The sequence below is a fragment of the Sorex fumeus genome, unplaced genomic scaffold (genome assembly GCF_029834395.1).
Source record: "Sorex fumeus unplaced genomic scaffold, SorFum_2.1 ptg000005l, whole genome shotgun sequence".
In the NCBI taxonomy this organism is placed as follows: Eukaryota; Metazoa; Chordata; class Mammalia; order Eulipotyphla; family Soricidae; genus Sorex; species Sorex fumeus.
Window position 1 is genome coordinate 6,305,479 of NW_026606062.1, and position 25,589 is coordinate 6,331,067.

At 49.2% G+C, this 25,589-nt stretch overlaps 1 protein-coding gene across 1 annotated transcript in view; it reads right to left on the bottom strand.

The window, feature by feature from the left end:
* The window catches only part of DNER (delta/notch like EGF repeat containing), a 332,962-nt gene that overhangs the window by 176,174 nt on the left and 131,199 nt on the right, over positions 1-25,589 (bottom strand). Inside the window, exons 2-4 of the mRNA XM_056122053.1 lie at positions 13,491-13,835; positions 9,262-9,356; positions 7,259-7,425 (exon numbers count right to left, since the gene is read on the bottom strand). Of these exons, the coding sequence (XP_055978028.1) occupies positions 7,259-7,425; positions 9,262-9,356; positions 13,491-13,835 (607 nt within the window). The remainder of the gene's footprint in view (positions 1-7,258; positions 7,426-9,261; positions 9,357-13,490; positions 13,836-25,589) is intronic.

A 25,589-nucleotide genomic window follows, 5' to 3' on the forward strand; every position in this document is an offset into this window, starting at 1 on the left:
AGAGGGGTTCTCCAGGCAAACTGTGTAAGGCGAAAAATAAACCCTCCTGTTTCTACTTTTCTTTTTTTTCTTTCTTTTTTGGGTCACACCCAGTGATGCACAGAGATTACTCCTGGCTCATACACTCAGGAATTACTCCTGGTGGTGCTTGGGGGACTATATGGGATGCTGGGAATCAACCCAGGTTGGCCTAGTACAAGGCAAATGCCCTACCACTGTGCTATAGCTCCAACCCGACCTGTTTCTACTTTTCTACTGGAATATTTCTGGAATATTTCTCCCTTTGAATACTACCCACTGTCCTGAACCCAACAAGAGGGGACCTCATGGTGAACCCTGGTGCCTCCCCCCAAAAAATTCCCTCACCCACAAACATAGAGGCGGAGACATCCCAACTCCAGCAAAAAAAGCTCATGAAACTTAGTTATTGGTTCTTATTTTTGCCACCTCCTGTCGTGCTCAGATCAGGGATTTGAACCAGGTTCACTGCCATGGCCACATGCAAGTGTATACTTAACCTTGGTACTTCCTCTCGGGCCCCAGAACTTAGACTTTTAAAGACAAGGCTTTAGGAAGAGCTAACTGAGAATGGAGAGAAAAGAGAGTTTTAGGGACAAGGAAAGAAAGTGTTATTAAAGCAGTGGTCTTTGAGCCAGGAGTAACCCCTGTGCATTGCTGGGTGTGACCCAAAAAGCAAAAAATAAAAAAAAATAAAAAATAAAGCAGTGGTCTTCATCCTTCAGTCCACGAACTGTGGTCATTCAGCAGGCGTAGAAAGGTTGAAAACCACTAGTCTCCTGCCTTGGTTCTCACCACCCGTCTGTGGACCTTTAAGCAGGATTGATGCTATCCGCTGGTGTGAAAGGTTAAAGGACACTGTGTTGGAGCATTCCAAAGAACCCTTTGCACACTAGAACACCCTCACTTTGCCTATTAAATCAGGTCACCCGGGAAATAAAAATTCACACCTTGAGCACTTAACTTGGTGTCAATCTGTTTATCTCTCGGAGATCAGAAGCAACAGGCCAAGTAAATGGGATTTTCTAGAGATGTATTCTGTGTTGCAATCAAATTCTCCAATTGTGATGTCACTAATCCATCTCAAGCACCATCTTTAAGTTTTGCTCATGACACAAAAGCCCAACTGCCCACTCCAGCTCTTTTTAGTCTTGGGTGAATTGTCGCACACTTCTTGTCTTTGTCACCATCTCTGTTCTATTATCCAGCTCCCCACTCTACCACCACCACACACACACTGAGCGACCACATATGAATCACCTCTGCATTTCCAGAACATCACAGTGCCTGAAAAAGGAAAGACAGGTGATGCGTATGCTCTAAATGGATTTCCCAGAAACGGTTTCCCAGAAATGGTTTTGTCTGAAATGGTTTCTAAATCAACTCCGTCAATTTCCTCAACACAGACATTCAGGAAGCAGAGAAACCATCCAAGGAAAAGGTACCAGAAGAGCAGAAGATGCTGTCAAAGGTGTGTTCTCGTAGGACCACATTTAAGATGGTGGCTCTGAAAGGCTGAGGCACTTTGAGAATCCAATGCGTCTCCAGGGAAAGAGACAGGAACACCCAAAAGTTGGTTACACAGGCTCAAGGACTTCCAAGGAAGCCATGATAACCACAAACCCAGAGTCCAAGGAGGTCACATAGGCAATTTCAGTCTGAGAAGAACAACATCATTGTGGAAAATTGAACACAGAATGTTTTTAAACAGGTCGGGACCCAACTGTTACGACGACAGAGACTTTGAGGTACTTACCTTGCAAATAGCAGACTTTGGTTTGATCTTCAGCACCACGTCTGGTCCCCTGAGCAATGCCAGGAGTGATCCCTGAACACAGAGCCCAAAGTGAGCCCTAAGCATCTCTGTGTGTGGCCACAATACACACACACACACACACACACACACACACACTCACACAAAATGAACAAACAAGATTGTAGAAGACTTTGTCTGGAAGAGAGCTCCTGGTAGCAGGCAGGACAAACATCTGGTCAACCCATCCAGAACCCCAGGGCTGTGAAACTGTGTGGCCCAGTCGCCTTATTCCCTTACAAAAAGCAACAACTTCACTCTCCTGGATCTGTTCAAGTGCCTCCTTAATCTCCTCCTCACTTCTCAAGAGAAGAAAATAAACAGGAAGCAGTATTGTAGGGAGGGGTGTAGGGTGGTAATCATTTTGCAAGACAAGAATCTTTGGAAAAGGAAGTGTTAAGTCACGGCAACTCAAAGAACCCAGGAGAGCTCTGGGGTGATGCAGGTTTCACAGGCAGATGGGGGAAGTTTCTAACCCAGCGAGAACATTATGACAAGGACCCAGAAAACACTCATTCCCAGGGTAAGTCCTGGAAATGTTCTGAGGTGAATCCAGCAGCTGTGATCCAGAAGAATTGACCCGGTCCCTCCAAGGAAAGGCCGACGGGCCATGGGTGCCCCATTCACCCTGTAATGAGTCACGGTGCATCTATAAAGTTTTAAGAGCAGTACATTACTAGGTCATAACTGGAACACTGCTGGCCCGGATTAGACATAAAGCTGCACTTAATTTTATGATCTAAATTAGACATAAAATGTACTAAAAACTAAGAAAGAATAGAACAAATGTGGTCGAATGTGACAGAAAAAAAATAGATTGGGTGGGGAGAACAGAATGAGGGCAGAGGAAAACAGTAAATCTAAGCTGCTTGGTCCATATGAGAAAGAAGGGAGAGAAGATGAGTGGAATGAGCCAGGCACTGAAGAGTCTGGGAGTTGTGGAGGTGGGGGTGCTCAGGGCTCAGTAGGAAGCTCAAGGATGTATGCAGGCCTGTGTCCGGTCTTTGGTACCTCAAGATAAATAAAAATAATTTTGGGGGGGGAACTGGAGAGATAATACCAGGCCTGGCATGTGTAAGGCTCTAAATTTGATCCCTGGCACTGCATAATCCCCTTGTGGGCCCTAAACTTGGTCAGTTTACCCCAACCATGCATGATCACTCACAAAATAATACAGAAGGGGGCTCCTCTGATCTGTTGCATAGAAACATTAAAACGCTTTTGGTCAAAAGTGACAGGTGCGAGTAGGAGAGATAGCAGTCCCTCAAAGTACTGGAGCCTTCTCACTGCCCAGGAGCATGCCGGAAGCCGGCCCCACCCTGGGATGTGCCTCTCCTGGGCACAGACTCCTCCATTATGCACAGGGGTCTATGTATGTTTCCACCCAAAGGATGATGTCAGGGGCAGAGAAATAGTGCCATGGTCAAAGCACCAACCTGCATGCAGCTGACTCCTGTTCAATCTTTGGCACCAGAGTCCCACCAGGTATGACTCCTGAGCACAGAGCCAAGAGTAAGGCCTCAACAATGCCCAATGGGCTCAAAATAAATTTAAAAACAAATGAATGTTATCAGCTGGAGCGATAGCACAGCAGGTAGGGCATTTGCCTTGCAAGAGGCCAACATGGCAGACCCGAATTCAATTCCTCCGCCCCTCTCGGAGAGCCTGGCAAGTTACTGAGACCCATGATGTATTCGATATGCCAAACACAGTAAAAACAAGTATCACAATGGAGATGTTACTGGGCCCGCTCAAGCAAATCAATGAACAACGGGAGGACAGTGACAGTGACAGTGAATGTTATCAGACACTACAAGAGTCTTTCGGTTCTTATTTCTTTCTTTCTTTCTTTTTGGGTCACACCCAGCGATGCACAGGGGTTACTCCTGGTTCTGCACTCTGGAATTACTCCTGGCAGTGCTCAGGGGACCATATGGGATGCCAGGAGTTGAACCCAGGTCAGCCATGTGCAAGGTAAACATCCCACCTACTGTGCTATCACTCCAGCCCCGAGTCTTTCAGTTCTTAGTGAAAATGCATTCACATATGGAGAGCCCAAGATTGTAAAAATAAATTATACTTAGAATCACCTTTTTTTTTTTTGCTTTTTCAGTCACACCTGGCGATGCACACAGCTCACTCCTGGCTACGCATTCAGGAATTACCCCTGGTGTTGCTCTGGGGACCATATGGGATGCTGGGAATCAAAGTCGGGCCAGTAGGTAAATGCCCTACCCACTGTGCTATTGCTCCAGCCCTAAGAATCACCTTCTGAGGAAAAAAAAAAAGAAAGAAAAACCTTAATCCCCGACTCGTGTGGGAAGCCTAAGACATCCACAGAAATGGCACAAGTTGAGTCTTTCTCTGCTAAGGTTTGGTGGGACAAGTCGCTCAGCACATAGAGGTGAAGCCAAATGATCACACAGGAAAATGGCTGTTCTGCCTCCCAAAGAACTTCTGGCTCAACCACAAGTGTGTATGTGGGGTGAAGGGTGGATAAGATAAAGAAGGGACCAGGATGACAGTAATGGCTAGGAACGATTACACTGGACAAGTACTGAGTGTTGAAAGTAGGTGAAGGAATACACCTGATAACCTTTCAGTATCTGTACTGCAAACCACAATGTTTTTGAGCATTGAGAGAGAGAGAAAATACTGACATAAAATTAATTAATTAATTAATTAATTAAAATTGGCTTAATAGATCTTTAAAAAAAAGGAGACAGACAGAGACAGAGAGACAGGAGACAGACAGACAGAAGAAAACTTCCTGCCATAGAGGCAGGCTGGGGAGGGGGTGGATAATGGAAGGGAACTTAGGTGGGGACATTGGTGCTGGTAAGTGTACACTGGTGGAAGGATGGGTATTGGAACTCTGTATGACTAAAACCAAATAATGAACAGTTCTGTAAAGATCTATCTCACAGTGATTCAATAATAAAACCTTTTTTTAAAAATAATAATAATAATAATAATAGCTGGGGCTGGAGTGACAGCACAGCGGGTAGGGCGCTTGCTTTGCACGCGGTCGACCTGGGTTTGATTCCCAGCATCCCAGGTGGTCCCCCGAGCACCGCCAGGAATAATTCCTGAGTGAAAAACCAGGAGGAACCCCTGAGCATCGCTGGGTGTGACCCAAAAAAGAAAAACAAAAAAAGAGCTTCTGGCAAGGCTGCCTGTGAACATTGGGGGAGAATAATGTGAAGAGTCCGTGATCCCCATTCCAACGCTACATTAAAAACACTTAAAAAGTTCTAGTTAGGGGCCTTAAAAAGACATCAGCTCATAAATTCTCAGAATGGGAAACAAAGGTGAAGAGAAATAAGGCTGCTCTTCAAAAGCAACATCGCCTCCTCTTCATCTAATACGGCACATGAGAACGAATTACTCAACTCAGTTATCAACCTACCTTCAGAGAGTTCTTAAAACAACCCTCTAAGGAACAGTATACATTTCAACACGCAGATAAATACATCTCAACCACAGATAAATTTTTTTCTATTACTTTTTTTTTTTTTGCCTGCCGAACCTGATGCTGGAGTTTATAAATTCCTTGAACATCAGGAAAAAAAAAAGCAATGGGGTTGGAGCAATAGCACAGCGGGTAGATAGGGTGTTTGCCTTGCATTCAGCCAACCCGGGTTCGATTCCCAGCATCCCATATAGTCCCCTGAGCACTGCCAGGGGTGATCCCTGAGTGCAAAACCAGGAGTAACCCCTGTGCATCGCTGGGTGTGACCCAAAAAGCCAAAAAAAAAATGTATCTTGGAGCAGAAGAGAGAGCAGGCGGGGCTCTTGCCTTGCACAAGACCCAACCCAAGTTCAATCCCCTGGGGTACAGTGTAAATGGAAGCTCAGAACAGCGGGTAAACTAGCTAACCAAAGGTTAATGGAATCCGGTCATTGGATACCCAAATATGTGTCCAATCCCGATAGATGATGGGATGACTGTGGGAAATCACAGGCGATCAAAGGAACCTCCAGGCAGGACAGGAAACCACACACAGACACAGTGAAAGAACAACAGGAAGAAGAAATGAGCTCTGTCGGGTTCTCTCTGCCCTCCCACCTCTGCCCAGAAAGACGATGGAGCCAGGTAGGGCTCCTGCGACCAGACAGACAGCAGGACCAGGCAGGAGACAGGAGGCAGGACCAGGCAGGGTCGTGACGCCCTGACAGACCATGGAGCCAGTCAGGGCTCATACAGTCAGACAGCGACAAGGTACAGAAAATAGGGGTCCCCTGGGACACGACGGAACAGTCCTAGAGAGGCCCAGAGACAGATTACAGAGCAAAAGCCCCAGCAAGGGACACAGGTGACAGATCTCTCAGCTAGACAGATTCCAGATCAGGAGCACTGGAAGGTGAGAATGGAATAGGGACAAGACCAGATCATCATACACAGAAGGTGACCAGGAAGTGGTATCAGACATACACACACACACACACACACACACACACACACACACGAGACCGTGATGTCTGTCGTACATGGGGAAGCCACACCCATCTCTTTGGACGGTCTGATCAACTTGAACTTCTCAAGCATGTGAGATGTGTATGCAACTCTCTCGGGCATATCTCAAGAACTCACTAGCACAGGAAAAAATCACTTTTGCTTTAATACCAGCAGCACATCTGGTCCCCTGAGCCTCACCAGGAGTGGCCCCTGAGCAGAGTGCCAGGAGTAAGCAGTGAGTACAGCTGGGTTTGGCCCAAAAACAAACAATAAAAAAGCAAGAGGGGGGCTGGAGAGAGAGCACAGTGGGTAGGGCGTTTGCCTTGCACGCAGCCAGACCTGGGTTCAGTTCCCCACATCCCATGTGGTCCCCTGAGCACCGCCAGGGGTGGCTCCTGAGTGCAGAGCCAGGAGTAACCCCTGTGCATGGCCACGTGTGACCCAAAAGGCAAAAAAAAAAGGAGGGAGGGAGGGAGGGGGGGAGGGAGGGAGGGAGGGAGGAAGGAAGGAAGGAAGGAAGGAAGGAAGGAAGGAAGGAAGGAAGGAAGGAGAAAGGAAGAGAGGAAAAGAGGGGAGGAAAGAAGGAAGAGAGGGGAGGAAGGAAGAGAGGAAGAGATGGAGGAAGAAAGGAAGGGGGAAAAATGCCTATTTTGTGATCAAAATTCTTCCTTATCAATCTCCATCCCGACCCCCAACATTGGTCTGAAATTAGAGTTGAATCATGTTACTATCAAAAAGTAGTGTAACATGTCACTCACACTTCAGACAGAAAGCTCCTGGACTGTGAGTGACATGTGCACAGCTGAGAGTTCCTACAACTGTCTTCATGTGAGTGCCATGTCACAGAAGAGGCGGGAGGACCCACCAACCAGGAAAACGCAAAAAGACCCATCGAAAGGAGCCCTGAAACGGCTTGATGTGACAGTATCCAGAGCCAATGACTTCCCTCCCGAGACCTGAAAACTCACCGATGAAGTGGTTGTGACCCAGCGCCAGCATCTCCTCGGCCAGGACCAGGCCCCCGGGTGCCTGCAGGAGGGTCACACTGCGGCCGTCAATAAGGGAGCACTGTTGGAAGCCAGGGGCTGTCACCTTCCACAGCAAGATCAGTGAAGCGGCCGCGTCCTGCCGGATTCTGGAAATGGAAGGAAAGAGAGGGGAAGGGTGGAGGGAAAGAGAGGAAGGAGGGAAGGAAGGGGGAAGGAGGGAAGGGAGGGAGGGAGGGAGGAGGAGAGAGGGAGGGAAGGAGGAAGAAGGGGATGGAGGAGGGAGGAGAGGAGGGAAGGAAGGAGGAGGGAGGGAGAGGAGGAGGGAGAAAAGAAAGGAGGCAAGGAAGGAAGGAAAGGAAAGAGGGAGGGAGGCAGGGAGGGAGACAAGGAGAGATGAAGAGAGGGAAGGAATGAGGGAAAGAAAGAGGAGAGGGAAGGAGAGAGGGAGGGAAGAAAGAGAGGAAGAGAGGAAGGGAAGGAAGGAAGTAGGAAAGGAAAGGATGGAGGGATGGAAGAAAGGAAGGAAGGGAAGGAGGGAGGGAAGGATGGAAGGATTGAAGGGAGGGATGGAAGGCAGGGTGGGAGGGAGAGAGGGAAGGAAGGGAGGGAGGGAGGGAGGGAGGGAGGGAACATCAGTCTACAATTAGAGCAGAATCATGTTACCACCGAAAAGTTCATCTCAGCACTGGAGGACACCAAACAGACTGAGCATGACCCTCTTTCTGCACAGGTGTGAACTGTGTCTGCACAGAGGTAGAGCCGCTGCCCCCCACTGCCACCTCCCACATCACAAATAAAACAGGGGAGGGGAGGGGGGGAGGAGAGAGAGGAGGGGAGGGGAAGAAGAGGGGAAACCAGAGGGCAGCAGAGAACTGTTCAGCAAGGCATATGACTGTCAGAGAATGTGCCCCCCGAGATAAGAAAGCGCTGGGAGGTATTTCCCTAAACCACCAGCAAAGAAATTCGGGTGTTCCCAGATTCCCTCCCTATCCCAAGCCCCTCCACCCCCGCCTGTCAACTGGACAGGCATATTACAAAGTTTCTTTGGTTGACGCTTATATCTCCTGTTTTCAGATCTGGGGTCTCTGGCTACACCCCTCACTCCTATCACTGGTGTCACTGAAGCCCTAAACACCGGTGAGGGGAAGGTGACAGTGGAGGGAAATGGGTGCCGAATTATTGTCCTCCTAACTTTGGAGACCATGCTCTCAAATAAGACTGTTTCCCCGCGCACCCCACCCCCCAACCCCTTCTGCCCCCAGAGGCCCTTGGAGGGGGTGGCGTTACTTCCCCAGAGCGCGCAGGGAAACGCTTAGGGCTGGGCTCCCCCTACTGGCCAAAAGGGGAAGCTCGTACTTGGGCCATCCCGGCTTCTCTGGGTTTGGTGTTAGAATGAAAAGCCAATATTAGTAAGTAGCCCTATAGCACTGTCCTCCCTTTGTTCATCGATTTGCTCGAGCGGGCACCAGTGACATCTCACAACAAACTGTGAGACTTCTTGTTACTGTTTTTGGCATATCGAATACGTCACGGGTAGCTTGTAAACCAAAAAAAAATCATAAAGCTGAATTGGAAAAAAAAAAACCTGTTTTTTGTTGCTTGTTTTCAAAGAGAAAACTTGGTGATACTTGGGTTTAATATTTGGGGGATTTATGTGTATGAGTTGAAAGACTTTGGGAAACCCAGTCATCTGGGAGGTGCAGGGACTCACTCAGGACCTCACCTAAGGCCTCTGGGTCTCTTATGTCACACCCAGCCCATCCAACCCGATTCCACTATTGCACTGTTCCACGCCTCCCATCTGACCCCATTCCCCTGCAGGACCCTCTCGTTAATGAATCCCATAGAGCATGTCTGCACGGGATACTCCATCCCAACGCCCTTTCCAGATAGATCAGCTACATGGATAGATCGGATGCAGCATGAGGCCCAGGTAGGAATCCTCTGGGTGTTTAAGGCAGATCCAGGGCATAATCTCTTACTTGACTGAAGTGTTCTGGGGTACTTCGAAGGTCACCAGGCGGCCCCCCGCAGAACTGTTGGAGCTGGCATTGCCGCAGGCTATGTCTGGGATCACCTGGGATGGGGGGGGGGGGAGCAAAAAGACAAATTTTTGTGGTCTATTGTATCACAAAGTAAGTTTCCACATGCCACACTCCTGCCCCCCACCCTTACTCTTTTCAATGACACAGAGCCAGGGCTAGAAAAACACCAAGAAAAGTCTTATATGGACAGACATAGAAAGACTGCACTCATTTGTGGAATATAAAATAACATAATATGAATCTGACACCCAAGGACAGTAGACACAAGGGCCAGGAATATCGCTCCATAGTTGGAAGCCTGCCTCATGAGCTGGGGGAGAAGGCAGCTGGGATAGAGAAGGGATCACTAAGTCAATGATGGTTGGAGGAATCATTCAGGATGGGAGGTGTGTGCTGAAAGTAAATAAAGGACCAAAGGTGTTAGCCTCTCAGTATCTGTATCACAAACCATATTGTCCAAAAGTAGAGAGAGAGTATGAGGAAAATTGTCTGCCATGGAGGCAGGGGGAGGGTTGGAAAGGGGGAATATACTGGGGACATTGGTGGAGAACGTGCACTGGTGGAGGGATGGGTGTTCGATCATTGTACGACTAAAATTTAAACATGAAAGCTTTGTAACTGTATCTCATAGTGATTCAATAAAAAAGTAATAGTAATTTTTCTTTTTTTTCTTTTTGGGTCACACCCAGGGATACTCTGGGGTTACTCCTGGCTCTGCACTCAGGAATTACTCCTGACTGTGCTTGGGGGACTATAGGGATGCTGGGAATCGAACCTGGGTTGGCCGCATGCAAGGCAAACGCCCTACCTGCTGTGCTATCACTCCAGCCCCAATAATTTTTTAAAAAAGAAAAGCCTTATAAACTCACAAGTTTTGCCACTTATTTCTGGAAGGTAAAAGCACTCCTCAGAGCATCAACCCATGCCCAGTGACCAGGGCTCACTTCCTGTCCTGTGCTTGGCCTCGAGGGTCAGTAGAGACTAAAGGCTTCAAGAATAGAGCAAGCTGGCAGAGGGGGGGTTGCAGAGCAATGGCAGGAAGTGCCCCTAGAGACCCAGCTCTGTGTGGGGGAAAGGGGCGTCTCAGGACACTGTAGCACTGTAGCGCTGTCCTCCCATTGTTCATCGATTTGTTCGAGTGGGCCCAGTAATGTCTCCATTGTGAGACTTGTTGTTACTGTGTTTAGCATATTGAATACGTCACGGGGAGCTTGCCAGGCTTTGCCATGTGGGCGGAGATACTCTCAGGAGTTTGCCGGGCTCTCCAAGAAGGGTGGAGGAATCGAACTCAGCTCAGCCGGGCCAGGCAAACGTCCTACTGTTGTGCCATGGTTCCACCCAGAGGGCTAGGGCAGGAGGACCATATGCCCAGGAGTACCCCGCAACACTAGGGGTGGAGCCAGAGAATGTTTGGACCAAGGCTTTCAAGTTGGGATCTGCAGACTCCTCTGTGGAATGACTTTTTGGATGGTCCTAGACTTGGCTCCACATTCAGCAGGAGAGGACCTTCGATAAATACTCCTGGCGGACTCCTGACACCAATGCATACACTTGTCCCTCCAGTCACGCCTCCTCGTGACCTCGCCTCTTCATGGAGTCCACATAGAAAGGGAAGGAGTTGTCATCCCTGAATTAACTGAAAAAAATTCAGAAAATTTCAGCACTTCCCCTCCATGGCCAACCTCAGAACAAAGTGTCCAGAAGGCCAGATGGATGGTCAAGGTCATCCGGGTGGGTGTTTCACAGTGTGATGCATTGGTGTCACAGACAACAGGCCGTGCATTTTAGCTAAGACTCCAAATGGCTTCCTGTTTCCAAAGCACCATTACTTCCTGAAGCAGGGAAACCCCAGCGCATCCCCAAGTCTTCCCCCTGGCACTTTGAGGTTTGTTTCGGTTTTTTTTTTTGTTATTGTTGGTTTTGTTTGTTTGGGGCCCACCCCTATTGGCAGTGCTCAGGGATTAGTCCTGGAGGGCTTGAGGGACCCTATGGGAAGCCAGGGATTGAACCCAGATTGGCTGTGTGCAAGACAAATGCCCTCCCCACTGTCCTCTTGTTTGGGGCCCCAGACTCCTTCTTGAATAGCCTAAGAAATAAAAGCCTAACTTAGAGGAAGGGTATCTCGCTCATTCTCTCTCTTTTCTTTATCTTTCCAACTAAGATTGGAGATAGCAGGTCTTTAAATAAATAGATTTAAACGTCTGGTTAGGGGAGAAATTGTTATGTTAAAGACACTTTCATAGAGTCATGCATAGAGCTCACCCCAGTTTGATTCTGACACCACGTACACTCCCATCGGCACCCTGAGCACAAAGCCCTGAGCATACCTGGGTGTGATCCAACCCCCTTCCCAAACCCCCGCTGAATAAAGCACTTTCTTGAGAAGTGTATGGAACCAAATCTATTTCACATTCAAGAAGTCATCCCACTGAGGCGTATAGAATCCTAACTCGAAACATTCATTAAATGTCCAAAAGAATAAGTTTGTGGCTTTTAATAAGACAAAAGTGCTGCTTTGGTGTCCAAACATGCTCATATAAACCGCACAATGATGAAGAGAACAGAAAGTGGGTCAACCGATTAGAATTAGTCGGGAAGAAATGTTGTCCTCCCTCTTTCCTAACAAAAAAACTCTAGGCACACCTTGACTTGAATGCATGTTACACAAAGATGTTTGTGCTTGTCTTTTCACTGAAGCTAAAAAGCCAGTAAGAATGAGAGTGGGAAGCAGATGGGATGGGGGACATTGGTGGATAGGACTGGGCACTGGTGAAGAAATCAGTGTTGAAACAGTGTATGCCTGGGGACTGGAGCACAGAAGGTAGGGCATTTGCCTTGCACGCGGTTGACCCAGGTTTGATTCCCAGCATCCCTTATGGTCCCCCAAGCACCTCCAGGAGTAATTCCTCAGTGCAGAGCTAGGAGTAACCCCTGTGTATTGCCAGGTGTGACCTGTCACTGTCACTGTCCTCCGGTGTGACCTAAAAATCAAAAAAAAAAAAACCCAAAAACAGTGTCTGTCTGAAATCCAATCAATCTAATCATGAATAACTTTGTGATTTCATAGTGACTAAGTTAAAAAATAATATTTTTATTATTGCTCTAATAACGAGCAACCAAACATCTATAGGGTGCCACACCAAAGGGGTGGGATGGAATTTTACCCTGTAGTTTTCATCCCAAATTCATGATTTGAATTTGCTCCGCAACACTTTCCGCTAGAAAACCTCTATTTTGAAATGTCTGGGTGGGCTGAAAAATACCTCAGCATATGACTTTTGATTAATTTGAAAATACAGCATGCTAAATCCAGATCGGATGAGGTTGATAAATGTATTATGCTATTGGCAAAATAAATTAATCTGAAACTTTCATTCTCCCACGCCGTCTCAAATTATCTGAAAATCGACAGCTGCTTCTGTTTTCCAGATCCTATGGAAGGGCAGCAAATTTCCCAGACCAAAATCTACACAATCCCAAAAGAACGGAAATGCTGAGTATCACATTCCATGAAGGAAAGTCAGGTGGACAGAGCAAGGCTTATGAGCCGACCATTTCTACAAATATTCAATGGGACTGTGTGCCCCCAAATCTAAGATACTCCTAGAGACCTGCACGTGGGTACCAATGCAGAAAATCATTTTCTTCTTATCTTGTCCTGCATTCTTCTGTTTATTTCAAGTTCAGCAAAACAATCATGTTCAAAGTTCTCAATCACGTCCCCAGGATACATTTCTCCCACAAATGCCCCGATGGATAAGGGTAAGGCATGTGAATTTTATTTCTCTGCTAACTACCAAGTCTTCCATTCTCACTAGAACCCTCACTTGAAGGCATTAAGTGTCTAAAGGACACATTCATAGCTTTTAAATTTTTTTATTATTATTATTTTGCTCTTTGGGTCATACCCAGTGATGCTCAGGGGTTACTCTCTGCACTCAGGAATTAGTCCTGGCGGTGCTCGGGAGACTATATGGGATGCTGGAGATCGAACCTGGGTCGCCTACGTGCAAAGTAAATGCCCTACCCGCTGTGCTATCACTCCAGCCCCAACGTTTATGGATTTTAATAAGGCAAAAGCCCCCAGCGTGCTCAAATCAGGTGTTCAGACAGCTGGGAATTCTCTGGGTAGGGTGAGCTGCTTTTCTGCCAATCAGCGCCCTCACCTCCACTTGGTCCCATTTCATCTCCACCACCTTCTGGCCAGTTTTCGGCTGCCAGGTGGGCAGAGTCACGGTGGCCTGGGAGCCGGGCGCGATGCCCTCGGGCTCGGGGGTCGCGGGGGCCGGAGGCAGCTGTCTGGGCGCCGTGGATTCGGTCCAGCTGGAGGCGGGGAGGTCGGGGAGCACCGGCTGCTCGCAGTGGGGACCCTCATAGCCCTGGTCGCAGATGCAGAAATAGTCCTCGCTGCCGCCGCTGCCGCCACTGCCGCCGCTGCTGATGCCACCACCGCCGCTGCTGCTGCAGTTGCCATGGCGACACGGGTTGCCGGCACAAGGGTCTGCCACAAGCTGCAAGGAGACCATAAATGGGTCAATTATTCCCTCGTAAGAAAAGTGGCGCCGCAGCTGGGATCTGGGCTCTGGGAGCAGCTGTCCCCTGAAGGGGGATGTAGGAGACCAGGCGGGAGGGGGCTCCCAAGGTCACCCCAACCCAAGCCTTTGCACAGGACACAGCCCTCACACACACACGCGCGCGCACACACACGGGCAGAGCGAGCTCAAACAGGTCTCCCCAAGCCCCCAGCCCCAGAGGATGTGATCGCAGGAAGACCCCGACTTAGGCAAGCACAGGCAACATAGAGACTGGTGGAAAAGACCAACCTGGGTGTGGGGAGATGCCGGGGTGGGGTGAGGGTGCAAGGGGGGTGCAAGGTTGAAATTGGGGGGGGGTTCCTGTTTCATAGCCCAGACCACTGTGAAATCCCGCTCTGAGAAATGACGCGGCCCATCTCCCCCTAGAGAGACTCACTTCAGCCCCTTTCCCATGTGGGAAGGACCTTGGGGGAGAGGCAGGTGCTCCCCCCAGAGGGTCCTCAAGCTGGTCGGACTGCAGAGCAATCGCTAGTAAGGGAAAGCGCTGAGGCCACATGCTAAGGAGGGTGTGCTGGAAGCTTCTGCCAGAAGGAGAGAGCAGCAGAGGGACCCTCGGACACGGGGCTCAGAAGTCAGTGGCTAGTCAGGACAGGGTTTTTCTCGGAGCCACTGCCCGCGATGGCCGGGCACACTGCAGAGCCCGTGGGGGTTACCTGCTCTGCTCCCCAACCTACCCCACGACCCGGGGTGTCCTCAGATCTCAGGCCCCCGTGGGGCTGGTTCCCACGACCAGGATTTGACTGCAGTCTGGAAAATGAGACCCTCTCTCTGACCCTGGCTTCTCGGGGCTCACCGTCACATGGGAGTCGGGAGGGACAGGAGACCTTCCGCTGGTCTTGTTGCAATGGACTGCCACAAATACACCCGCCGCGAGACTTGGCCGCGTGCCGGGAAAGAGCCCCACGCGCTCTGCTAACGAGCCTCATCAGGAGAACTCCTCAGGGAGCAGGAGACGGTCTCGACCAGAGGAAACTGAGAAACACCACACCCCATGGGCTGTGTTCACTCTCCCTGGCAGGTCCTTCGGGCACTCACCATTGAGGGCATGGGGAGTCGGGGGAGACTGAGGCTGCGAGTTCCATCCCTGGCACCATGCATACAGACACACACCACACACACACACACACACAGAACATTCACACACAGATGCACACACAACAAACACAGATACACACACAACACTCACACACACAACACTCACATACACAGACACACACATAGTTACATACAACACACACAGATACACACAACACACACACTAATATACACAAAAACACTCACACACAAGACAGACTCACACACAGACTCAGCCACGCACACAGCCAGACACGCACACAACACACAAAGACACACACAACACTCATACACAAACACACTCACTATTGTTTGGAATCCACAACACTCACACACAACACAACACTCACACACACAAAACACACAGATAGACACACACAGCACACACACACAGATACACACAACACTCACACACAGAGACAGACACACACAGACACACTCACACACAACACTCACACACAGAGACAGACACACACAGATACACTCACACACACAAAACCCACACACAACACTCACACACAGAGACAGACACACCCAGACACACTCACACACACAAAACACACACACATAGACACACACAAAACACACACAGACACACACACTCACACATACATGCTGAGAGTGGTCCCAGCAGCACTATAGTTTGGCATCCACAACAAAATGGACAGTTCCAGTGCATACCACCAAGCACGTGAGAGCACCAGGCAGTACCACAACTCAATGAGCACCACAACTGTGAGAGTCTGAGCACCCCAACCAACGGCATGACCAGCCCCCAGCTCATCACAACAACAACCCAAAAGGGAAGGGAAGTGAATCGATTCACTTTATTAAATAATGTTTTAAGAAGTAGATATTTCGCTATCTACAGAGTATCTCCAAAGGACGGTAGCACTGTAGCATTGTCCTCCCGTTGTTCATCGATTTGCTTAAGCGGGCACCGGTAACAACAAGTCTCCATTGTGAGACTTGTTGTTACTGTGTTTGGCATATTGAATACACCATGGGGAGCTTGCCAGGCTCTGCCATGCAGGCAGGACACTCTCAGTAGCTTGCCGGGCTCTCCGAGAGGGAGGGACAGAGGAATCAAACCTGGGTTGGCCGCGTGCAAGGCAAACACCCAAAGGACGGTACAGAATGCAAACTATTTACTATGAGCTTTCCCCACTCCAGGTGAAACCGAGACTCCTCCACAGCAGAGTCCCCCTTGCCCTGGGCCTCCCTTCTCCCTCCTCCCCTGAGCTCTCTCTGCTGCCTCCCTGGCCTGCATTTGCCCCTGCACTAGGCCAAGCTCACTCCCACCACGGGCCTCTGGCTGCAGGGCTGTGATGGGCTCATCTGCATTTCAGGGCTGAGGAGATGCATTTGCTCGGAGCAGACATCCCTCAGCCCAAGATCTGAGGCAGCTTCACCTTCCCACAAGTATGAGCACTCACAAGTGCAGGGACAATACGGAATGCATGCAGGGGGAATTTTGTTCAGGGTGTTGAATTAAAAAAAAAAAAAAGCAAAGAAAGGCCTGGCTTCAGGAAAACCAGGCGTGATGAAGGGCAGAGGTGAGCAGTTAGGAGAGTCTCCACATTGTGTTCTCTCGCACCGGATTTATTGTTGCGTTCAGAGAAGAGGTGTCCACCCAGGATACTATTCAATGGGAAGGAGAAAGAATTGAATTAACGAGGATAAAGGGGACATGGAATGCTTTTTAAAAGGTGGCTGATGTCCAGATGGCCTACGGGCAGAGGAGAAGATGTCATTTGTCCCTTCTTGTGAGGGGAAGGGAAACCCAAACCACAAGGCCACCTCCCCTATGAGAACGGTTATTATCCAAAAGACAAGCAATGAGAAGTATCCGAGAGGAGGTGGTGAGCCGGGAACCCTTCAGGCTCTGTAAGAGCAGAAATCAGTTCAGTCATGAAGGAGAGCAGTATGGAGAGTCCTCAGAAGGTAGCCCACAAAGTCCAGTCATCCCACTGGTAGGTATTTACTCCAAAAATACAAAACCACTTATTAGAGAGTGAGGCTTGAGGATAGTATTGCCTTGCATGTGGCTGACCCATGAGCACCTGGTACCTGGTATCCTGAGCACCACCAGGAGTGATCCCTGACACTGCCCAGGTGTACACCCCACCCAAAAGTAAAATTAAACATTAAAAAAGGACACTAACTTAAAGATACAAGAGCACACACATATTTTTTGCAGTGTTACTGACTCCGTGAGCCGGAAACAAAGGAAGCGTCCAACAACTGACCAATAGAAGAGTCTGTGGTGTCTACATTCACAGTGAACTACTTCCTGGAAGTGTTTCATTTGTTTGTTTTGGGGCTACACTCAGTTGTGCTCAGAGATCACTCCCGACTCTGATCTCAGGGAATCAGAGTGCCGGGAATCAAATTTGGGTCAGCTCCCTACAAGGCAAATGCCCTAACTATTGGACTATCTCTCTGACCCCTCCTTCTTAACTACGGAAAACAGACGGAATCGAGGCAAAAGAGATAGTATAGCAGGTAGGACATTTAACTCTGCTGTTCTGACCCAAGTTCAATCCCTGGTATCCCTTAGGGTCCTCCAAGCACTTCCAGGAGTGATCCCTGAGTACAGAGCCAGGAGAATGTCTTGAGCACAGCCAGGTATGACCCCAAAACCAACCAACAAAAGATGAAATCCTACCCTGCGTAACAATACGGCTGGAGCTGAAGCTATCAGTCTTAGTGAAAAAAGATGGAGAAAGACAAACACATTATTTCACCCATATGAGGTGCTAAGGTGAACTATAAGAGAAAATTTAACTTTTAGATGCTAAGACCAATTCATGGTTATTAGAAGAAGAGGAAGCAGAGGTAGGATATGCAGGACAAAGGAGATGAATGTGTAATGAGGGACAGAACTAGATTTTCAGGGGCCCAAGAAATAGTACAGCAAGTAGGGTGTTTGCCTTGCATACAGATGACCCAGGTTTGATCCCCAACACTCCATATGGTTCTCTGAGCACAGGCGCGATCCCTGAGCACAGAACCAAGAGTAAGCCCTGAGCACCTCCAGGTGTACCCCCCCCCAAAAAATAAACAAAAAGACTTCCAAAGGAGAATTAAATGTGGTAACTGTAGAAGTTTACTTTCAATGATGCACACCAAAAACTTACAGAACGTCACAATGCAATATTACTTTTTAAAAATCAATAATAAATAAGAGCAAAGTCCAAAATATGAGGTTAACCCCATGCCAAATTTAAAATTTTAATAAACACACCCCAAACACAGAAATAGTTTAACGTTATTTCAATATATGGAAGAGATCACTGTAAAACTTAATTCTGGATGTCCAAATCTCCACTGTGCACTGAGGGCTAGAGTGGCCCCCAGCTTCTGCTCCATCACCACTGCCCCCTGCTGGCCAGAGACACTTCAAGATGCAGCAAAAATGAAGGACACCGGAGAAAAAATGCAGAATCCCTGTCTCCACCTTCCCAGGGAAAGACCACCAGGCATGGTTCTTACTGCTCCCCGCAACGCCCCCCCCCCCCCCACCCATGGCCAGGGAGCACTTTTAAAGAACGTTGCAACCAAATGTCTATGGCTGGGCTTCAAGCCACCTGAGCTAGAGTTGGATTTTCCTAAGTTGGTATCACTGCACAGGAAGTGGTAGGCCAGGAGACCTTGACCAGCCCCCCTCCCTAAATGCCCCGAGCTGAGGCCACATCTGCAGGCGTCCAGTCTGCGGCTCTTTGGAGCGTGCCACTGGCCACTGAGACATCTAATAGGCATCATGTCAAAAATCCTCATCCCTGCAGGGGAGGCAAAGAATAAGGTTAAATTTCTGGGATCAACAGGAAGGAAGAAAGAAATGAAGGCAAGCACTGAAGGCCTCCTTAGGTGCTTTTTTTGGGGGGGAAAAGGGACAAAAACAATAAATACTGATGATATAATGAAGGAGTCCCACTATGTGACATTAGTGCACCAGGTCTGGGGACAAACGTGTCCCCAAAACAACCCAACCAAGTCCATGACAGGGTGCCCTCGATCCTGCCCTAACTACCAAGACAGTGCCAGCAGCACACACAAAAAGTGACACTGGCCAGTCCCACCATCAGTGACCATCAGTGACCAAGACTCCCGTGCCACTGTCACATTTAGCACTTCAGGTCTCCTCACAAGTTCCTCCTCCTAGTGACCATTGAGCTGAATCACTGCTCTCTACAGCGTTTAAGAGCAATCCAATAACTCGAAGTCAGCTTTAAGGGGGGACAGTATTTGCCTCCTCCTGATTTATTTTACTTACTGTGATGCCCTTGTGTTTTCATAAAAGGCAAGATTTCTTAAAACTGAGTAGACTCCCATCATCATATATTCATTTGTCATTTGTTGATAGTTGACTCTTTTGTTTTGTTCTGTTTCGTTTTGTTGGGCGGGGGGGGGGGGGCACATCTGGCAGTGCTTAGGATTTATTCCTAGCTCTGTGCTCAGTGATCACTCCTGGAAGGGTTGGACAAATATGGAGCCAGGGATCGAAACTGGAGTGCTGTCACTTCTGCCCATAAATCTGGGGGCTTAACCCAGACTCAATCTGTTCTACTGGCCTATAGGCCTCTCTTTATTCCGGTACCATGCAGTTTGGATTACTTTACCATTGTTGTATAGTTTAGATTTGGGAAATGCAATGTCTCCCATATCCCCGCCCCCCTTTAGAATTGTTTTGGCTGTTTGGGGAGCTATATAGTTTTATCCCAATTTTAATAGAGTTTGTTCCATGTCATTGAAAATATCATAGGATTTTTAATGGGTATTGTATGAAATCTCTGTAATACTTTGGGTCAGAAGGCCATTTTGTTAATTTTCATTCTTCCTGTCCATGAGCAGGAAATGTCTTCCCATTTCCTGATGTCTTCTATTTCTTTTAACAGTGCTTTCTCGTATCCACTGTATAAGTCTTATTGTAACACTAGCACTGTCCTCCCATTGTTCATCGATATACTCAAGTGGGCACCAGTAATGTCTACATTGTGAGATTTGTTGTTACTGTTTTTGGCATATCAAATATGCCATGGAGAGCTTGCCAGGCTCTGCCGTGTGGGTGGGATACTCTCAGTAGCTTGCCGGGGCTCTCCAAGAGGGATGGAGGAATCGAACCTGGGTCATTACAGACTTATTACCTGAGAGGTAATAATTCAGAGCAGTGCCAGCACAAGACTTTGCTCCATGCAAGGAGAGTATAGTCCAGCAGGTTGGCTGGCAACACCAAGAAAGAGATGCATGGAGCCCACCTTCTCCACTCCTCAGACAGTATCTAGGAGGGACTCGAGAGAAGTCGGTCACAGCAGAGGGCAGGGCAGAGATGGTGGACAGAGACTGGGAATCTGTAGGACCTCCCAACAGTGCCCAGCTCGCCAGAGGCAGCAAAGCATTACAGCATGTACAGGGATGAAAAATTAAAGGGAAATCTATGAGGATAAATGGTATCATTTAGGACCTGTTCACTGGGCTTCACAATTGAGAAGAAAGTACAAACAGCATATGGGATTAAGTGAAAAATGATTAATATGGAAAGCTGGGGGAAATGCTCCTAGTTATTAAAAAAAAAGGAGCAGCTACAAATAATTAGACTCATTTGTATAGATTTCTAAATGAACTCAAAAGGGAATGTTGTGATGGTGAACACACCACACACACACACACACACACAGACACACACACACACACACACACACGTAAGCTGGGATACAAGCACTGTCGCACTGTAGCACTGTCCTCCTGTTGTTCATCAATTTGCTCGAGCGAGCCCAGTAACTTCTCCATTGTGAGACTTGTTGTTACTGTGTTTGGCATATTGAATACGTCACGGGGAGCTTGCCAGGCTTTGCCGTATGAGTGAGATACTCTTGGTGGCTTGCCGGGCTCTCCAAGAGGGGCGGAGGAATCGAACCCAGCTCGGCCAGGCCAACCGCACGCAAAGCAAATTCCCTACCGCTGTGCTATTGCAATGGGACACAAGCAGGAAATTAAATAACTGCATTGTGAGGTCATTGATCCCTACTTTAAAATAATCATTCCATGTTCATGCTACCTCCTTGGAGTGTAGGATTAGCTGCTGCTTCACCAACGACAACCCTCTGCTTTGTATTCCCTACCACTCCAGATTAGCTGCCTTTTTTTTTAAAGGAAGGGAAATGTTTCAAGTACATGACATCAAATATAAGATCAAATGCAATCACTGACCTTTAAGAAAAATCCTGGCATCATAAATATTTATTGTAAGCCTTGTTTTACTTACAGAACTCACTGAGTGTTTTCAGAGTATGGATGTGTGTTTTATCTCAGAGGAAGAAAGTCCTATTATAGAGGTCGGTATTGCCCTTGAATCTCATTAAGCTTGAACTATAAGCAGGGAATAACTGAACTGCCAAAATGCCTAATGAAGCAAAATATCATAATTAATATACCTGACTTTGGAGACACTCAAAATTTAATAAATGATGTTTTCTTGGCTATAGCTTCTAACTTTGGATAATAGAGAGAAATGGGTAAGACTTTTTTAATATCGGCTGTAAGAAAGAATAAAGAGAAATCCTATGGATTAATGGTTTTCTTCCCACAGTTAACCAAGCAGTTCATTTATTCAAGGCTTTTTTTGTTACATCAGATTAATGCATCTAAGCTGAGAGTTTTCACATCATCGAGCTAATCTGAAACCATTCTTCATATGTTCTATTCCGGACTTTTCACCGGTGCCAACTAATTAATATTAAGAGCAAGAGCAGAAAACAGGAGTATGGCATGGAAGGGTGGGAGTCCAGCACAGAGCTGCCACCAATGCTGGACCCCAGGACCTCAGGACCATCCCAAGGGATTTCACTGACAGCCAATATCCTTCCCTAACACGTCTATCCCCCAGTGCCAAAGCTGGCTTTGGAATTCCTGGCAATTCCAAAGTTCTACACAGGAAGAAGAATGAAAGGTCACACAAGAGGTCATGGGCGGAGTCACAGGATACAGGAAGTCAGAGCCAGAAGAGCTGCTTCCACACACAGCCTGTGAGCGCCCTCCTCTTAGAACCCTGGGGGCCAGGTCCTGAGGACAGGTGCACAAAACCACCTTCCCAGGTGACCCTTTCAGTTACAGCATGTCAGAAACTCAGGTGCCTTTCATCAAGCACTATAAGGCACCTGAACTTGATGTGCTCCTGCTGGTGTGTGACCAAGGGCTCAGGAATATAGATAAGTCCAGTCCTGATGACCTGAGAGCTTCCACGCCATGGAAGGCTCATATTCGTGGTTACCAGGGAGCCTCCTTGTGCCAATGTGTCTATGGATGTTCCTGCTGGCACCTCGGCCCGTATGTTTGCCAGAGCTAAAGTACCCAGTGCAGGGAGAAAGGAAGGGTTTAACAAAGGCAGCTCTGAAAATGAGCGACTGTGGTGGAGAGAGAGTGTGACGGGTAGGGCGCTTGCCTTGAGCACAGCAGATCAGACGTGGGTTCAATCCCTGACATCACATATGGTCCCCTGAGCACCTCAGGAGTGACCTCTGAGCATTACCGAGTTTGGACCAAAAATCGGAAGGGAGGGAGGGAGGGAGGGAGGGAGGGAGGAGGGAAAGAAGGGAGGGAGGGAGGAAGGGAGGGAGAGAGGGAGGGAGGGAGGGAGGGGAGGGAAGGAAGGGAGGGAGGGAGGGAGGAAGGAAGGAAGGAAGGAAGGAAGGAAGGAAGGAAGGAAGGGAGGGAGGGAGGGAGGGAGGGAGGGAGGGGGGAGGGACAGAAGGGAGGAAGGAAGGAGGGGAGGGAGGGAGGGAGGGGAGGGAAGGAAGGAGGGGAGGGAGGGAGGGAGGAAGGAAGGAAGGGAAGGAGGGAGGGAGGGAGGGGAGGGAAGGAAGGAGGGAGGGAGGGAGGGAGGGAGGGAGGGAGGGGAGGGAAGGAAGGAGGGGAGGGAGGGAGGGAGGAGAGGGAAGGAAGGAGGGGAGGGAGGGAGGAGAGGGAAGGAAGGAGGGGAGGGAGGGAGGGAGGAGAGGGAAGGAAGGAGGGGAGGGAGGGAGGGAGGGAGGGAGGGAGGGAGGAAGGAAGGAAGGAAGGAAGGAAGGAAGGGAGGGAGGGAGGGAGGGAGGGAGGGAGGGAGGAAAGAGGGAAGGAAGTAAGGGAGGGGAGGGAGGGAGGGAGGGAGGAAGGGAGGGAGGGAGGGGAGGGAAGGAAGGAGGGAGGGAGGGAGGGAGGGGAGGGAAGGAAGGAGGGGAGGGAGGGAGGGAGGAGAGGGAAGGAAGGAGGGGAGGGAGGGAGGGAGGGAGGAGAGGGAAGGAAGGAGGGGAGGGAGGGAGGAGAGGGAAGGAAGGAGGGGAGGGAGGGAGGGAGGGAGGGAGGGAGAGAGGAAGGAAGGGAGGGAGGGAGGGAGGGAGGGAGGGAGGAAGGGAGGGAGGAAAGAGGGAAGGAAGTAAGGGAGGGGAGGGAGGGAGGGAGGGAGGGAGGGAGGGAGGGAGGGAGGGAAGAAGGAAGGGAAGAAGGGAGGGAGGCAGGGGAAGAGATTACCAGCAGAGTTTTGCATCCATCGGGTGCTCTTTGCTAACAGAGGCAGAGCTCAGCAGAACGGAGACAGCCGGAAGGGGAGTTCTCGTGGAAAACGGGGCTGTCTGAACCAGCCCAGTCTTGACCTGGGTGGCGGCCATCACGGGAAGCTGGGAAGCTCTGGTTATGATGCCTCCCTGCTCAGGGTGGACACTCCTACATTCTGAGGGGCTGCAGAAACATTTCAAGGCCTCCACTAGGATCCCGCTGACAGTCACTGGGTGCCCTTGACACTATTCTCCAGGTCTGAGGAGGAGAGACCCAACTGGAGGTCATTGCTGGCCCTCGCTGATGTGCATGCTCAGTGGACAGGCATCCGGGCAACAGGGAGGCTGCTGGAGGAAGCCGAACTCCTCGAAGCCAATGGTGACGGAACACCATCTGTAAAGCCAAGCACGCACAGCCCCGGGGGACCACATGACAGCGTGGCCCTGATAGAGGAGTGAGAAGGAAGATGACTCGGGCATATGAGAGATTGCAGAGGAACTCCAGTGTGGACTGGGCCGTGGTCTCAGCTGACTTTCCGAGTGGCAACTCCCACTGGTTATTATTGATTTTGCCGTTGAAGAGTGATGGGACAAAGTGTTGGTGGGAATTGCCTTCGGTGGAACAACGACTCAGCTTTACCATCAAAGAGTCATGTCTGGCCTCAAGAGAAAGGGGTAGGACGCAGGTTGCCAGTGCTCTGGGAGACACAAGTGTGGGGCTGTTGGCTCAGTGGAGGCATGTAAGGAAATAAAGCACAGGAAGAGAGGGCAGGGCCAGGTGGGAGGAAGAGCAGGAGGAGGAGGAGGAGGAGGAGGAGGAGGAGGAGGAGGAGCGAGGCTGGGAGGACATCCAGGGGGTGTGGTCAGGGGCGCTTTTATACCCAGCCAGACAGCTCAGCTCCTGATCGGACAGCGTCGTGCTGCAAAGGGAAAGACAAAGAGGGCAGACTCAGTGTGGGGGTCTGAGCATGGGGGGCAAGGTGACAGCTTACTATGAAAGGGCCAAAGCTGAGTGCCATAAAGCAGGGTCCCTCATCCCTGGAGCTAATCACTTCGGAGGGGGATGGGGCTGAAGGAGTCACTGTGGGAATAGTTGTGGGCATGGTGAAATTCTTACAGCACCCCTCATCTCTCCTCACCAGACGCCAGGGAAGTCTTCCTCCTACAGAGACAGCTGCATTAGCCCCCGTGTGCCCCCAGTGTTCCCCTGGGCAAGAACCACACTCCTGTTGAGAGCTACGTCCTTTCCAAGGGCAGAGTGATGCTTTCTACTCCGGAAATGACATCAGACGTGTCCTCAACGTCCACCCGACTCCACAGAGAGGGAGAATAAGCAACAGGATGGAAGAAGTGTGTACAGCAGATGACAAAGGACAGAGTCCTAAATAAATGTCTCAATGACACAGGGTCCCAGATCCCAGATCAAGACAAACACCTCAGTTTCAAAGAAGCAAACCGTCACAATGATTCGCACAGCACCTGTCTTCTCTTGAAAGTTATTTCCAACTATGAAACGCTCTTTCAGATGATGAGCAGAGACGCACCTTCACATGCAAACAGGGTTCCTGTTGCCAACATCTGTCTGAGCAGAGGAAGCATCAAAGAAAATGCAGATTTTCCCCCCAGGCCCAAGCCGTCGGTCACAATTCTAGGAGTGAAGTCTAGACATCTAGAAATTATTCCCCAGATAATTCTGAGGCACCTGACACAGCTGAGAACATTTATGATCTCTGGGTAAACAGGAGGAATTGACAAGCAACTACTGTAAGGCTAACCTGTCTGTGTTCAGGCAGGAGGCTTGGCTGGAATCATGCCACAAGCACCTGTTTCTGTATTCTGTATTCTGACACCTCAGGGAAGCTGCGGAAGTGTCACTGGGGCCACCAAACCTGCAAGCCCTGTACTGCATCTATCCACAGCCCCTTCCTTTGCGAATCTCCAATATAGACATATTGTCTATATGTGAACTGTATCTTATGGTAGCACTGTAGCACTGTCCTCCCATTGTTCATCGATTTGTTCAAACGGGCCCAGTAACGTCTTCATTTTGAGACTTCTTGTTGTTACT